The sequence below is a fragment of the Oncorhynchus mykiss genome, chromosome 30 (assembly GCF_057628025.1).
Source record: "Oncorhynchus mykiss isolate SJ-2025 chromosome 30, ASM5762802v1, whole genome shotgun sequence".
Lineage (NCBI taxonomy): Eukaryota > Metazoa > Chordata > Actinopteri > Salmoniformes > Salmonidae > Oncorhynchus > Oncorhynchus mykiss.
In genome coordinates, this window is record NC_143051.1 from 38,145,411 (window position 1) to 38,163,380 (window position 17,970).

General features: G+C 45.3%; 1 protein-coding gene across 8 annotated transcripts in view; it reads right to left on the reverse strand.

The window, feature by feature from the left end:
- LOC110488444 (RNA-binding motif, single-stranded-interacting protein 3) overlaps positions 1 to 17,970 on the reverse strand; it is a 350,151-nt gene that overhangs the window by 122,155 nt on the left and 210,026 nt on the right. For all 8 annotated transcript variants that reach the window (XM_036970692.2, XM_036970690.2, XM_036970694.2 and 5 more), the window contains one exon: positions 13,392 to 13,483. In XM_036970692.2, coding sequence (XP_036826587.1) covers positions 13,392 to 13,483 — 92 coding nt within the window. The remainder of the gene's footprint in view (positions 1 to 13,391; positions 13,484 to 17,970) is intronic.

Genomic DNA, 17,970 nt, shown 5'->3' on the forward strand with positions numbered 1-17,970 from the left:
CACAGCGATGGGAGACAGACCTTTAGCGAGAGACCTTCAGAAAATTCTCTAACAATAAACATACATGTATTTTAAAGTTATAAGGAAGGTGAAATATTATAGTTAGTGATTATCATTTGATTATACTATATTTAGAAAGTAATTTCAAGGCTAATTCATACAGTTTTGTTTAATAAGAAAAACGTCATATTAAATATTTCCATATTTGTATCATATTTGCACTGTTAACTTGGAGCCTGTGTCCTCAAAAGTGACTACACTTCAACAATTTATAGTTATTTTACCAGAATGGTAAGATTTTAACCTTTCTTGGAGTGTGCAGCATTACTAGTTATTTTTTTTTTACGAGTCTTCTCAGGATAAATAGTTACTTTCTGGGAGGACGTAGATTACATTATAAATTACATGTAGTTACATTTAAGAGTTAATAATTCATGGTGCTTTTACATTTTTTTGAAGAAGTAGCCTACTGTACTTATTTGCATATGAACGCAATTGAATGTAGTTACCAGGTAACAGAGGCCTATTCAACCTCATTCCTACACACCATAATCATGTGAGGTGTTTAAAGTCCAACAAGGCATATATAATGAATGGCGAGAGAGAGAAAGCGAGATCGAGAAAGGGAGAGAAAGGGAGAAAGACAGAGAGGGAGAGAGACAGAAATGGAGAAAGAGAGAAAGAGAACTTGACACCTGAGGACAGAGGTCTATGAGAATGGCCTCTCTGTATGATCCTGCGGTGCAGAAGAGAGAAGACCGGAAAAGAAGGATGAGAGAGGAAGAGAGGAGAAAGAACACACAGCGTAGAGCCAGACGGTTGGAGGGACCGACACAGCTGCGATAGCGATTAGGGCCCTTATGTATTAAACATACCTTTGTAGAGCAGGGTGAGGAGAGGAAAGGAAAAGAAAAGAGGGAAATGGAAAGGAAGAGAGGGAGGAGGAGGGAGGGACAGTAGCCAGCAGAGCTTCTGACTCATCCCACTGTCTAAGCGAGAGTAGATGTGTGTGTGTGTGTGTGTGTGTGTGTGTGTGTGTGTGTGTGTGTGTGTGTGTGTGTGTGTGTGTGTGTGTGTGTGAGAATGTGTGTCAGGGGAAGTGAAAGCTGCTCCCCTGCAGGTCCAGAGTCTCTGAACGGCCTCCAACACACAGTCATTACAGGCTGACAGGGACACTTATATACCTCCGCCAAACATGTACAGCTCCTTCCTTTCTATTCCTCCACTAGCTCCTGCACCTCTCACCGATCCTTCTCTTCCTCTTTCGCACTCTTTTACTCCTCTCCCTCCGGATAGCTAAAACCACTCCAATCTCCCATGACTGACACTATCACAGAGATTCGAAGCTTAGTAGATGGAAGACGATAAGCTGCCGGTAAATAATGAGGCGCTATTCAATCAAAAATGATGCAAAGTTTCAAAGGCTTCTGTTTTTTGCACGTGTGTGTGAAAACAATGTTTACATTATGAACCCCCCCCCCCCAAAATACTCACTGATTATGACAGACAGATGAATTCAAACAGGCTTTTTTCCTTGCGTCGGGAAAGGGTTATTTTGGCTGTATCCCGGACTCCCAGGCCATCTGTTCTAGAGAAGAAGGTATTCATAAGATGTTAACCAGCACAATGCTGAACTTGTCACTTCCCCTCAAGCTGATCTGCTTGATTGGCTGAATGGGATGCTACTGTTTATGCATAATCCGTTCTCGGCTACTGTACATGTATGTGCATTTTAAAATAGCTCAACACGCAGAATATTGCAGTTGCCTGGGCACGTTTCAAAGGCGGGACTGCATGATCGTGACACAGGCTGTAGTCAGTCAGTTGGGGTGGCTCTGGTTCAGGGAATTGGGGAAAGATCAGATGTGTTGGTCATTGCCACAGGGAAATAAGGACATGCTCCCCAATAAAAAGGGGATTGCTCCCCCTAGTCAGCCGTGATTTCATAATACTACACTTTTGTAGAACTCTTTTCGGGACTCTCACATCCTTAGACACATGCCTTCACGGCGATCAAAAACAGCCCCCCCCCCCCCCCCCCCAATATCATTCTCCTGTCCATTGTTTTTGTCCATTTACAACCATTGAGACGCTTTTTAACAAAAACCCCTCATTGTTGTATTAACTCTGGAGAGAGGGGATGCCAGAACCAACAGAACCAAAGAAGCCAGAGAGCCAAAGCAACGGGCTTCCAGTAGAAAAGCCACAACACAAACGAGCTCTTGGCAGGGTCCGGAGAAGCAGTATTTTTCCAAAAGTGATTACCTTCTCTCCCTTTTTCCCTCCCTCCCGCCGACATGCTGTTCCCCTGGCAGCTGTTTCTACTATGCGGATACCCAGGCACGAGGCGGAGCAAGGGGAGCTGGTTCAGGAACCCTCCACATGCAAATCGCATGGAAAACTGTCAGGTCTTTTCTCTGGGGGGGGCACCCTTTCCAAGGCCATGAAACAGAGCCTGATTAGCGCTCCACGCCAGTGTCAAACCTCCGGAAACCAACATCGGCTTTGGAGAGGGAGTCTTTGTTGGAGCCCCTACTGTTCAAACGCCAGGCATGTTGTAGTTGTGTGTTCATAGTGATTCTCCAGGTGTAAGCCCTCCTGGTTGACTACCTCAAAGCTGGGAGATGTTACACTGAATGTATACAATGAGTGGCATTATACACACAGCTGAAGACGTCAAACCCCATAGGTTATTAACAATGGAGCGAGCTGTAGATCTGCCACAGCTGGGTCGGAATGGTGAAATATTGTGAACAAAAGCTGTGTTAAAAGACAACATTTGAGAGCCAACCGTATAAGCAAATACAGTAATACTAATGCAAATATGTAGTACTGCAATATAACATTATGTACAGACAAAATCTCCTGTATACCTCCGGTGAGTCAGATATGACCAGGGGTCACTAGACAGCACACAAGCAGATCATAATCCTCTTTCGTAATTGGACACATGAGAAATGTTGTCAATGACCAATGAGACAGAAGCAGATGGCAACACAGGCAAAATCAACCCTTCTACTCGACCCGGTCTCTTACAGCGATACGCCATAGGCAGCGATCGAGACATTATTTAAAACTCCACCATCCACCCCTCATTCAACGTGAAAAATATCTCTCAACTCCTATCAAAGAACCTTCTTCCTCTGAGACCCCCCACTGAGCGCACCCACTAAGAGCTCCACCCCCCCTCCTCGCCGACCCCATATCCTCTCAGGCCCCTAATGCACAGCCAACGAGATTATCCCCGTTGATGTAGGCCTTGAATTGCTCACGTTATGACTTGATTGGCCAATAATTTGATTGGAGGCACATTTATACTTCCTCTGGATCTCTCAGACCCCACCCTCTCTCTTTCGCTCTACTCTCTCTCTGCTCCCTGCCTCTCTCTCAAGGCAACACTGTGCCATCAGCTAGCTATCGAAGCAGGTGTGACCATTTCCATGGAGATTGATGAACCACTCTATCAGGAAAAGGAGTCAGATCCGGATACAACAACCGCACAGTTTCTCACAAAGCCCTTTTTTGCATTTTTCATTCAATTGCCAATGCTTTTTGTAAACATCCACGTTCTTGCTTTTAGCTAAAAACCTGTTAGGGAATACTATATGCCTGTCGTCATGGCGAATATTAAACAAGGTTACAGCTTGCAACACCGTCCAAGCTGCGCCTGTAGATTCGAGCAGAGCCAGGCCAGATGGGGGATCATGTGACGTACTGAAGGGGTGTTCATCAGGCAGAGGATGAGCTCTGTGTGCAGCATCCACTCAATCTGCCTCAAAAGGGTGGCGAGGGAGGGATCCAATATTCAAGATGGCAACGGCTCCCAACCTACCGTCTGTTCCAGATCTTTCTTATAGGGAACTTCGGGTCAGGGAACGTCCCTGGCTTGACTCGGAAGGATCCTTGAATCTTTCTTCTCTTCTAACACAGTCCTGGGGCAGCACACCTTCAACAGGCCTCGGGTTATCCAGTATTCGCAAAATACAAAAGTACCCCAGAAGGCCGTTTGGCGAACGTACTGTACAATTCCTACGCAACTGATTTGTTCACACAAGGGAGCTAGCAGAAGTAACGTCAAGGCCTTAGGGTTTCCTGTTTGAGTATCATGTTCTGTAAATGTATATTATTTGACAATCGGATGTAAACATCGCCGTCAGACTGGCTAGGAAGGAAAGGAGCATTAACCATTGTACGAGGCGCAAACAGCCGGAAATATTTAACGGTTTAGAGTCAGATTACACAACATGGAACCTAAAGACGTGATACTATTTGACGGCTTGCTTCATAATGCATTTGATAGTTAGCGTGTTCTTCCATCGGTTATTGCAGGAGGCATCTGTGTGAACGTCACATCCCAGCAGAGAGAGAGAGAGAGAGAGAGAGAGAGAGAGAGAGAGAGAGAGAGAGAGAAAGCCAGATAGGATGCTCCTTGTGCATAAATCTGTCTCTCTCTGTGTCTCTGTCTCTCTCTGTAGTTGATGGCATGTCTGGTTCTCTCGTCTTGTCTACTGTTTTCGCCATTACTTCTTCAGTTGTCAGACTCCCAAAGACTAGCCATCTGGTTTCAATCAGGTCTGCTCTGCACCAAACATAACGACACAGGGACAACACAGACATGTAGCCGTGTAAACACAAACATGGAGGACTTGATGAGCACACAACACAGAAACACTGGAGGAATCACACACACACACACAGGACAAAATTATATAAATCACAAAACTACAAAGACAAAATACTAAGATAACACCAGAGGGGATGATGCGACTTAGATAAGACTACTGACTACTGCAAAGACAACTCTAACTAAAAGATAACATTTAAGATAGCATGACGATTATACTAGGTGTTGCAACACAAAGCCATTGCCTTGATTGCAAGACGATAACACACGGACAACAAAGAGATAGCACTAACATCAAAGAGATAGCACTAACATCAAAAGAGATAACACTAAGACAACATAGCGAAAGTACAAAGACAATGCCATGATAACAGTGGCACAAGCACGGGCGCAACACAAGCATAGCACACAGACCAAACACGAGAAGCCAGACACAATAAACGCGGTACAGGAGGAGCACCCTTAGCACAGGAAGCTAGAAGTGAGTGAGACATAACCAAGGCAAAGACATAACAGACTCATCACAGGCGACAACTCTGCAGCAAATTACAGACGACAGAACGCAGACAAAATATTGACACAATGCAGAGGCGGAGAGAACACATTTAAACAGCAGACACCCCCACGCACATCACAGATTTGGAGGGGGGAGGGGGAGGTGAAAGAATCACAGCCAAGCCATGTGAGCAACCTTCAAACATAAGTGGATCATCGAGGGAGAGGGAACTATGGTGATTGACGTGTAAATGTGTATATTTCCTTGAAAATGTCATTAAGTCAACAAGCGAACTCATTGAACTAGATGAATGTGAACATACTCAAAACGCTATGTCTAAGAAGAGTTAAACGTGCATATTTCCCAGTGATTTTACAAGCACACACAGCCGAACATGCATCATCCACGCAGATCCACACAGGGCTCAAGGTTAACAGCCCCGGAGGAGGGCTCGGTCTGTTTTCAGGATGTGCTGATGTACAGTATGTTATGTAGGGTAAACAACCCCGGACAGCAAAATGTGGTGTGGAGGAATCACCCCGCAGATGGTGATAATTTCTACCCCGAGTATCTGGCCTGCCCCCGTGGTCTCTGAACTGCTGACTGGCTCTCACTCTGCTCTGACTGAGGCCCTGGAGACAGCTTCATATGTGAACTCTGAAGAGACCCCCTCATCACACACACGTATGCGTGCACACACATGAACGCAAGCATGCACACACGCACGCACACACCTCCCCTGCTCAATAACCAGCAGTCAGTCGACATGCGTCTGCTGGGACAGAGGTTCATTAAGGGCAGCTCCTGGGTGAGTCTGGTTTCCTGGTCGACCTTGACTTTGGGGACCTGAGAGAGTGACTCCCTCACGTTTTTCCTTCTTTTTTTTCCCCCCAGAGAGACGAAAACTCAAAGGCTAATTTCATCCCGAAGATGCAGATTTTACATTCACTGCTCTCTTCTTTTTTTTGTTGTTGTTGACCTTTCACCCCCCACTCGGAGACCACTAGCAGAGATTGGACAGACACACCGCCACACACAGTGACATTCAGATGGAGGGGGAAAAAAACGGCATTGCCAAAGCCAGAGAGCCAGAGCCCACTACTTCCTCAGTTCCCTCTCCCTCATTAGTCTGAATAGGAGACATGGGTGTCACAGTTCCCCATCCATCAACAGTCACAAGGCAGCCTCTGGCTGATGCGTGGGCCTTTTGACATGGCCAGAGCTCTATGCTGCTCTGTCTCAGAGTCCACCTACAGTACAGCCCCTACCTATATGATGGAAACTGTCAGTCTAATTTAACATGGCATGCCTGCACAATTCATTAGGGGCCTGCAGAGAGAGAACATGAGAGAGAACGAGAGAGAGAGAACCAGAGAGAGAGAGACAGACAGAGACAGCGAGAACCAGAGAGCGAGCGAGAGAGGGATGGTGATGGTGGGGGGGGGACAGATGGCCAAAAAGAGACAGAGACAGACAGTGACGAACCGGTGACGGCCAGACTGTCACGGGATGAGAAGGACAAACCCGACCATGAGCCTCACTCCTGCGTGATTAGTCTCTCGTTAATGGCCAGGCACGTAACACGGTCGGCACTATTTGTTTGTGTTACCATCGGCAGCCAGTCGGAAATCCAAACAGACTGTGCAGCAGCGCCCAGAATTAGCATTACATCTTAATTACGTTGAGAGGCTTTCTCAGCGCGGTAGAAATGTAAACTCACGCAGACAGGAGCTTTAAGCCCTGAATATGTAACTGTGCTATGGTGGGAGGGTACCTTAATCGTGTTACATTTGAGAGTGAATTAAACATAGCCTGGCTAGTGGCGCTTTCGTTCGTCTACTGTGTGTGTGTGTGTGTGTGTTACACAGGAAGGCGGTGGATTAATGTGTGTTTAGAAAGAAGAACCTACAGATGAATTACCCCTAGAAATGTTACCTCACGCATACATTCTATGTTATTCTCTCCATCTAAATGTATGGAAGCTTAATTCATACATTATGACAGCATAGCGCTATAACAATAAAAAAAAAGTGATAGCATGATGTGGCTTATCTAATAAACGAAATAAGCCACGTGTGTGTGTGAACGTGAAAATAACCTGCTTCAGGGACAGGCTCGTCATTCAATGTCATTTGGATTCCCTTAGCTTTAAATAGCTCCTACTACTTCACTGCATGGTTTAGGTTGGCACTCGTGGTACTTTCCTGCTGGTTCGGTCGGAGGGGAAACTCACAGTTCACCGTTTCCAGGCTGTAAGGGGAAATTGCCATCTCATGCCTCGTGAAGGATGACAAGTAGAGGAAAATGACATGGTCAAGGAGTAGTCTCCTTTACATATGTGTGGAAACGGCAAAATGGTAGGCCGTCCACCACACAGAATTTTAAGAAAACACATGGTCAAGAAGTCTCTCCTCTCCTTTAAAATTCTGTTGATACGCCAAAGTCCACCCACCACACAGAATACTAAGAAGACCGACAGTTGGGAGTGCGAAACCTCCAGTGATAAGAATGTCTACAAGGGAGCTGTTAGTGGAGCGTAGATTTAAACATATCTATAATGTGTATAGTCAGGGCCGTGCATGCTGGCAGAGAGGGTAGGACGAGGGAGGGGTAGGGAGGAGGGCCGGAGATTGCTGGCAGCGAGGAATCTAATCCCCGAGTTAATTGGTATGACTGATGAAGACAAATTGAAATGGGGCAACTGAATCAGCGGCTCGCACGGAAGGCCTGGGCTGGGAGAGAGCTGGGAGAGCTTAAAGCTCTCTACTGCAGCCACATCCGCCTACCAAGCCCACAACATACTCCCATCAAAGGAACAAACACACAAGTGTGTGTGTAGGTCCGGACTACTGCGACGCAGTGCCTTAGACCGCTGCGCCACTCGGGATAATAATAATAACTAAATGACTGTTGGGAATTACAATATGCATAGAAATGCAGTAAATGAGCTTCAGCTAAAAATGTTCGGACCTCAACCTCACTAAACCTCTGAGCCCCTGACATGAGCCATTTTCTCTGACAATCTGTAAGTAATATGTTGCTAAGTAGATTGCTGTTCCACAATTTAGACGTAAAATGTACAGATTACAGTGTAGGTAAAACGGCTAACACCATGAAGGCATAACAATACACCGATTTTAAACACTATCCAGCTTTGTCCAGCATCGCTTCAATTGAAGACACGTTCTGAGCATCGCTGTCCTTTCTCTGACCAAATGGGTAAACTAATGCAAAGTGCTGCTTCGTCGGGTCTGTCTGCGGTGGTGGAATCAGGGTCCTTTGAAGTGGCTCTCCCTCAGTCTGGTAGTGGACACAGATCAATTGAGGGATTAAGGGAGGGGCTTGACACAGTTGCCACATCAAAAGGATTCGAATAACTGCATACGGTGGCCATTGTTGAGTCTGAAAAGCCGTATTTATATATATTTTTATTTGCTTCAAAGCGACGCAATGGCAGCATTGAGCATATTGAGGCTGGCCTTCACTCCTTTTGAAATACACAGTTTTGGGCTCAGGGCCACTGCTAGGCAATTTGGTAACAAAATAGACAGCTATTCACTGAATAAAGCCCCAATGTTACTTTAATTAGAATACTATTCGTCTTTGTTCGTAGTGCCATTAAAACTACAGATAGGATCGTATAATGAATTGAATTACAAAGCAGAGTCACGACAAACTCTAACAAACAGTAACAAAATTAAAAATAAATCCCATATCAATTTAAAGTATTTCTCTGTGTATTGGGATGGTGATGTATGCCAATGTCCATTAAAGGTTACTGTAACTCTCGCTCCCCTAGAGGGAGTGTGGCAGACCAGACATTCTCTCCCTCTGATAAGTTTGTAACTTTGTTCATTAGTGCTGGCCTGTCTCCTGCTGCAGCTGGCTGTCTGTGGTGACACGGTCTCTGCCAAACCCCTCTCTCTCCCACTCTCCCCCTCTCCTTCTCGCTCTCTCTCTCTCTGCACGTCTCCAAGCTGCTCTGTGAAATAATTTACCGCACGCCGCGCTCCTCCGTATGATTGAAGCGTAATTAGAGCGCAGAGACGGTGCGAGCCAATGACGGGGCACGGTATTGGGAGCTAGTCAGATGGTCCTTCTCACTCGCGCTGGTTTTGCCCTTCAAAAGTATCACTTCGGGAAAGGGAGGGTCGAGAGGCGCGCTGCCGCTAAGGTGAGGCTTCAGCGTGAGGCGTCTATGCAACGCATGCACGTAGAGAGATAAAGAGAGAGGAATATACATGTGTAGGGGAACCTAGGGAGGCATCGCAGAATCCCATATAGTCAGTGATACTGTCATACTGTCACGAGGGGGAGAAACGTATAGTATAAACTAAAGGAGGAATGGGTTGATAAGGATACAAGAATATGCAACTATATGGCGTATTCAAAGAGCGGCTGTGACAGGCGGACATATACGGAGCGGAGGATCTACTAGGCTACACCATAATTTCTATGACACCCCCAGTCTCGATGGCGCCACACCGGGAAATGTGCTTATTACGACTATCTTCTGGCTGACACCATTATGCTTTATGAAAAACACAGTTCTCAAAACAGCTCGCAATGTCTTGCTGAAATGGCATCATATTCAAGGTGGGATAACACAAACTGCAGAGAGGGACGGGTCCTGAACCGGCACCTGTATCCTTTAGTCCAGCCAATTATCCTTTCTTTCTGAATAGATTCCCACTGCCCGAGAAGAAGCCAAAGTTGACCTCAGCCTGTGGTGCAGGGCGGCTATGCTAAGCTAACCTAGCTATTCTCAGCCACACCAACAACGGCGTCAACCATCCGTTTGATTGGAGTCCAGAGGTCACCCTTCGTCTCGTTGAATTGTAAAAGTGGCGTCAGTGCAGGAACTGTGTCAAAGAAATCACCCTTAAAAGGATAATAGGGTAATAATGAAAATCATACCACCGCTGACTGCCCAGACCACCCACAGGGAGCTTCCTCGCTGTTTGTATGAATATAAATGCAATATTGAAATTTCCCCTGAGAGATAGGAATGTCAATCTCCGTTATTCTACGTTTATTGGGCTGTTGCCCTGACCGAAGCCCAAACCTTACCGTAACAATTCCATGGGCCCTTAAATGTCCAAACAGCGAACAGAGACAGCTGCCTGATGGGCCAGATATTTCCCCCTCACTCTAATGTGGACAGAAAGTGAAGGGCGAGCAGAGACAGAGAGGGTGAACAGCCCGGAGTTAGAGAGGGTAAAACTCAACCTAACGCTGAGTCTCTACTTTTATCCAATGTATAAAAATAAAAAAAACGATTTGAAATGTTGCTAAATAAGACCGATTTGAGACGGTCGGTCACATATGACATGTCAATAACAACCCCGATAACACCCTCCACATCCAAATGAACCCGAGGCTCTCATTTTGGGCTTTTAAAAAAAGTAGTTATTTTCTCCTGCGTTCCGATTTGCCTCTGCTATTACTGGAGAATAAACATGGTAATGTTTGTTAGCTCAGGAGGCAGTGATTTGAGATTGAATACAAGGTGAATCTAAATATGTATTTCAAGGGAGTGTGACGTGTAAATATCCGTGTGATGTTGGGGACCCTATGGCTAATCTGAGCTGGTTCAGGTAGCTTGGCGAGAGAGAGAGAGGGAGAGCTTTGTTTTCATCTCGGCAAGCACAAGACAAACAAAGACAAAGGTAGGGAGATCATTTCCATAAAGACTGGGTTGTTGTCTGAGAGCTAGCAGCTGTCAGGTGGAATTGCTTCTCCGACACAACCACCACAATCGAGGGCGCTCACCCCATAATTCAGTGTGATTGGCTCAAGGGGAAAATGGCAGCCTGTGGAGAGTTGAGGAGGAGAGCTCTTTGACAGGAATGCATCTTCGATGGGAGAAGCGGACCGATTACTTGTTATCATTCTGTCTCTTTTAATGTCAGTCTTCGCACGGTGAGAAAAAGCATTCCACACGCAGTGACATGGAGAATGAAGTCTTCAGCTAGGACCCCCCCCCCCCCCCCACTCCCCACCGATGAACACACACACACACAGACGCACGCACAAACACTTGCACGCACACACATGCTCGCCCAAGCTACTGCTTTGTAGGTGACTGACAGCGAGGGAGGCACAAGGAAGTGTCCTTCAGGTACCTCAATTATGGTTCTCAACCTCCCTCATGCTGTCACAGTCCCCAAGGGGGAGGAGGAAATAAAAGGAAGCCAATGTTTCACATTTCCTTGGTATTACCAATTCAGAGGGGGGGACATCCAGACAAAAAGGAGAAGGAAGAAGAAATAAAGACCCATTTCTCCACCTTTCTCTTACCTTCTTCTCTTCCCTCCCTCGCAGCCGTGTTTAAAATAAGGCACCTCAATAAAAGCCTTTTAATGGCACCGCGGCGGGAAAAGAAGGCGCAACTTGATTACTCCGACGGTTTTATTTAACGAGCTCAAAGCCTCTGGCTCTGACTCGCAATTCCGTTTATTACTTTGTTGCTGGAGATCTACGTGACAAAAATGGAGCCTCGGGGCGTGGAGAATGAAGAGAATGAGCCCCAGCATGACCGTGTTCAGTCATCGGGGTGGCAGCCATCGCCACAATGATTTACACCTGCAGGATGTGATGGTAATGCTCACCTGGGTTCCTGTTTGATGCCTCTGGCGGCAACCAACCGGTGTTTCAATGTCACAGCTACAGACTGCCACGTTAATTATGGGTGGGACTAAATTGCCCTTGTTGAATGTATGGCTGGCAAACACATGGTAGACGGGAGTGTGAGTGGCTGTGTGTTTGTGTGAGAGAGACACAAAGGGAAAGAGATGGAGCGAGACAGAGAGACAGCGAGCAAGTAGAAGAGAGACTAAGTAAACAGAGATACAGAGAGTCAATAAAACTAAACGACTTAATGTCTCTCAGACGTGGGATAAAAAGGCAGTAGTAGAGAATGCCTGACATTAATTCATGTGGCCGGAAATATTCAAGAGTACGTTCACACACACACAAACTCTGTAAAAAGGCCAGCTGTTTTATATTGGGACAAAAGCCAACTCCTGGGAATGTTGACTGACAACAGAAAGCAATACAAAGAAAGGTTTTAAATGAAATATGGAAAAAGCATACACCCTAATCTGTATTCTGTGTATGTGGCCTCCTATAAATATTAGAGGAAGGACAGACACCTTGTGAAGAGAGGAAATGGGTAAATTGTGCATTTGAGGATATAATTTCCCCTCTAGCTGCTACTCCCATTATATTCCATCACAATAATGGGGGTATCATCTTCATCATAATTTCTAGCATCATTATCCTCACCATCATCATTATTGGAATAGTGAACAAAAATCGAAGTCTCTCATCTTCCTCCTCATCATCACCACCACAGTTCCAATCAGCACCAATGCCAGCAGCATCAGTACACGTTAAACGTCTGATTAATGTTCAATTAAGCCTCTAGTTACCTGGCCTTATGGTATGGCCATTCACTCTCTCAAGCTGTGGAGCTCACTGGGGTCTCATGTTCCAGCTCCTCTCACCTGCTTCCACTTTCACATCAAAGAGCACATGACAGGCGGCTATGCCCACTGCAACCAGAGCACAGCCTAATTGACAGTGTCCACCACATGGCACCTGGTGATTCTCTCCCAGACCATGCAACTGTAAAAGCCCATATTCAGTAATGAGCGAGCTGACCTTGTATAAGCAATAAGGCCCTAGGTGTGGTATATGGCCAATATACCACGGCTTAGGGCCGTTCTTACGCACGATGCCTGGATACAGCCCATATACCACAAACCCCTGAGGTGCCATATTGCTATTATAAACTGGTTACCAATGTAATTAGACACGTAATTATATATTTTTTGTCATACCGAAGGTATACTGTCTGATATACCACAGCTTTCAGCCAATCAGCATTCAGGGCTCAAACCACCCGGTTGATAATGTAGTGTATGCAATGGGTGTAAGTCATCGAAGGACTCTGTAAAATGTGTTTATTGAGCAAAGCCATTCCACTAAGGGGGATGCCTGAGGAATGTGCTTGGCCTAGCGTAGGTGGGGGTGACGCTAAGTTGATGACATGCTAACAGTTCCTAACCTTGGCTATTTGAGCCTGGCCTAGAATATCATATATGGTGGTGATGCTAACATGCTAACGCCTTATCTTGGCTATTTGAGTCTGGTCTATATTAGTGTAGGGTGGCGCTTAACATTCTAACAGCTCCTTAACTTGGCTATTTGAGCCTGGCCTATATTAGCGTAATATAGCAGCGATGCTAACGTGCTAACAGTTCTTACCTTGGCCATTTGAGCCTGCACCCCGGTGGCTTTGAGAGACGACACCGCCTTCTGTGCTGCAGCCGGGCTATCAAAGTCCACAAAGCCATATCCTGAAGGGAAAGAGAGAAGGAGAGAATGATGGAGAATGCAGGTGGAGTTCTTAGACGGCGAGAGAGAGTGACAGGGCTTGGTAATTGTAGCAGTAATAGATGGGTAATATGACCAGAGAGGCTGCCAGTTCTCATATCTTGTAAGCACTACGTCGCTTAATAATTAGCGCCACTGACGTTCATATGGGGATGCTTAGGAATGCTAATTAGGAGCATTCATGAACAGTTTAGCAATAACAAACCAAGCCGGTGAGCCACTTGAATGAAGGAATCTACACCGGTAGTTTAAAGTCCTACAGTACAGTCTACATTATACAGTGCTACATTTTTTAAGAACCTTTTTCCAGCAAAACTATACAAAGAATCACAACAATGCACAGATATAAAGTATATACACAAACATGCCAATCATTTCTTTAAAAAAACAACAACCTGCCTATCGATTCTTCTAATGAAAGGAATTCCCCTCAAAACAACAACACCTTCAACCCCTTGATATTTGAAGTGACTGACATTGGCCATCAAGCTCCTCACAACAACAGCCCATTAGCACAGAGAGAGCCATATTCATTTCGCAGGATTTTTAATTTTCTCCCCGGCAAAACAGAATCTCTCAAAGGTTGACGCCGTCGTACAAGAGCCTTCGTTCATTCCCTTGTTTTTTTTCTTCTTCAACTCTCCCACCCCCTCTGGAAATTCATCAGTGGTGAAAAGGCGGGAATGAAATCTGCAGCTGTGATTTATGAGTTATTGTGATCCCGGCATTCCCGGGGATGTATCAGCGGCGGGGTCGCGTCGGTGTTAATTAAAATTTGGTGCCGGATTAAAAGCAGTCAATGGTGGCCTCTGATCCACTGTTTCACAAGGAAAGTGTAATTAGAAAGGGATAATGGGGGGAGCCGGGCCGAGCTGGTGTGGCTCCCCTCTACACACTCACACACACACACGGGTGCGCACGCACACAGATGCGTGTGTCTGGACTTCCCTGCATTCGATAGAGGTAAAGGAGCGTGAAATAATGGCAAAATCATAACCTGTGGCAGAACGGAATTGAGCTCACGTCTGATTAACAACAGGGTGGTAAAATGAAGGAGAAGAACTGACAAATGTTAATTTGGAAACACTACTGTAAGAGCTGGAGGTGAAATAAGGTTCAATTAAATCATATTGCCAAAACTGATCTAGTTGTTCTACTTAGCTGAGATGCAGTTAATCGGTCTATAAATATATTATTCAAGAGGTGAATGGTGAAGTATAAAACAGAATCTTTTCAGGACATCCCTTCAAAGGAATGCTCGTTGGAACAGGAAGGGGATTTGAGAAAGAGATTGTTGACCTACTTTCAGCAGAGATAGGAGAGTAATTCTTCCTCAGAGTAGCGATTACCTGTATGGCACTGGAAAGTCACCGTGGTCGGCTCCATTCAGAGACCAAGGCTAAAAGGCCACGGCACTACGGCGCGACCTCAAACGATCAAATGACCCGTGAATACCAAACACAAGCCTTGACAGAGAGTGTTCAACTGAATCCAGTTGCAGGAGTCTGGAGAGGACAATGTAGGTCAAGACAAGAGAGTTCAATATGACAGACAATGAACCGCTCAATAACTGGAGTTACAGTATGCATGTCTAACATGGTACAGTGCAGACAGTATTTTGTTGGGAAGCCGAAAGCCAAGACTGTTTGGGTTCCTGCATACATATAGTCATCCCACGAGAGTAATTTGGCCAGTACAAAACACTTGCTCTCTCAAGATGCTGAGAAACAGATGAGAGCCATTGAGAGCATCCTGTCGGGCTATATCACCGCTCTGGTATGGCAATTGCACCGCCCGCAACTGCAAGGCTCTCCAGAGGGTGGTGCGGTCTGCTCAACGCATCACCAGGGGCACACTGCCCGCCTTCCAGGACACCTACAGCACCCAATGTAACAGGAAGGCCAAAAAGATCATGAAGGACATGAACCACCCGAACCACAGCCTGTTCACTCCGCTATCATCAAGAAGGCGAGGTCTTATTAATAACAAACTCGTATGTAGTCTGTAAATATAAATAAAATGTGAAATCACAAAGCTGATTTACCCCCTTTTTCTCACAATTTCAAATATGATCTTGTCTCATCACTGCAACCCCCAATGGGCTCGGGAGAGGTGAAGGTCAAGTCATGCGTCCTCCGAAACATGACCCGCCAAACTGCGCTCCTTAACACCCGCTCACTTAACCCGGAAGCCAGCTGCACTCATGTTTCGGAGGAAACACTGCTCAACTGACAACTGAAGTCAACCTGCAGGCGCCCAGCCCGCCACAAGTAGTTGCTAGAGCGCAATGAGCCAAGTAAAGCCTCCCCCAGCCAAAACCTCCACCACCCCGGACGACACTGGGCTAATTGTGCGCCGCACTATGGGACACCCGGTCAAGGCCGGTTGTGACACAGCCTGGGATTGAACTGTAGTCTGTAGTGACGCCTCAAGCACTGCGATGCAGTGCCTTAGACCGCTGCACCACTCAGGAGGCCATCACAAAGCTGTTTAGACACAGAGAAAATACAGACTCATGATTGGTTGAGATAATGAGGGGGCTCGCGAGAAAGAGTCCATTCTGTCACTCAAGGCTTCTCTGTCAAATGGCACATACTGCTCTCTGCAACCGCGGATATTTGAAAGATCCATTGGATTAATATTTTCATCATGGACTACATGCAAAGTGTAGCTAAAGCTATCAATACCAGTGCTGTCCTGAGTAGAGCTCCTGGTATTGACACAGCTCTTCTTTCTGTGGCTAAAGCAGACTGGACTGGTTGAAGCCGAGTGGGATTGGGAAGGATTATTTTGAAAGTGTTTCAGTCTGCCGCGAATCATCATAATCCATACACCGGTATGAGTCAACATTTAAAATGCCAAGATAGCTACATGTAAATATGTTACAGTCTCAACTGTATCAAAAAGCTGTTTCATTGCTAGCTATATAGCTAGCTAGACGGTTGCATGGAGGTACCATTATAGCTCGCTTCGTCCCGTAACTAGCCATTGTTTACAGATGGCTTGTGGCAGGACAAAGCAACGGTAAGATAGCTAAGCTAGCTGAGCTGGCCAGTTGTATTTAGTGTTGATTGCTGATGTGCTAAGGCATGCATGACATGATGATAAACTTTTCACAAGTTTGCCAGTTTGTCATGTTTAACTAGCTAGTTATCAAAAATAGCCACTGTAGTGCGAATGCTGATCGATTATAAAGCTAATCAAACCCCATGTTACGTTATAGGGACACATGCTAAGTTGGTTTTACATGTTCAACTAGCTGGCTAGCTACAGTAGATGAATACAATTTACATCTGGCCTGCTGGTAATTATGAAGCTAAATGTTTGCTAAATCTAGCTAGTTATTTTGTCTGCATTGCCATTGTTGGGCTGGAAGCAGGTTAAGTGTATACAAGGCATTTTAGTACAGCTGTAGCAGTAAACAGGCAATAACAAGATATAGGACATTATTAATTAATTCATGTTTTACCCTATTTTTGTGTAATTTCTCTTTCAGCATAAACCTTCTCTCCTCCACCAGTAGAAGAAGATGATGACGGGTGATCAAGTAACATTTTACATATTTTGTCTTTGTACTTTTAGATTATTGCTTGAACTTGGGTGTCAATGAATGTTATTGCTGGAACGCAATGTTTTAATATCTTGTCTATTTTTGTCTGGTTTCCTACTTAAATATTACATTTTTTGGAGCCTGGTTTTGTTGTGGCCAAGGAGCTTTCACTCAGATGGAAACAATTTTCAGCTGCTGTGCAATGTTAACATCCTTCCTCCCAGAGATGTGAAAGCGTCCCCCGGACTGGACACAACCCGGCAAACATATATTTTGGAGCAGATCAGGACTTTTGCAATGAAAAGACCACAGACATGACATATCCTGCTGCAACGGACAGGACAGAAATATGCTCTGAGGCTAGATTTCTTGTTCATATCTTAACATGTACCAAAGTTCTCAAAGGATCTGATGATATAGGCCTAGGTCTAGATAGTGTTTTTAGCTAAGCCTTTATGTGTCTGTGTCCAATTAAGTTTTTCCTAATTGTAGGCTACTACCTTTAGCACTTGAAGTTAAAGAATTTTATTGTTGAAATCTTTTATTTATTTGCCACAGTCGTATCTGTTCCAATGTGAACTCTTAAAGAGATGGGTTTAAGGCTTTAGAGGCTGTGAACAATGATAAATGGTTGTTAACAAAAAACAGCACTGTAGTTGTTCAATGTGAAAGGTTATCTTTATTATACAACAATAGGCAATGTAATACTGTAAATGGCTTGCCTGATGGGCAGTGGCGATTTTAGCATGTAAATCTTAGTGGGGCAAAAAAGTATGTGGGATGCATGACAGCAAAGCTACTACACAACACAACACTAAACAACACATTAATTGCACTATAACGGTGACAAACGGTGCCCACAAACTGTTAGGGCATCCATAAAGCTGTCCCAACAGCAGA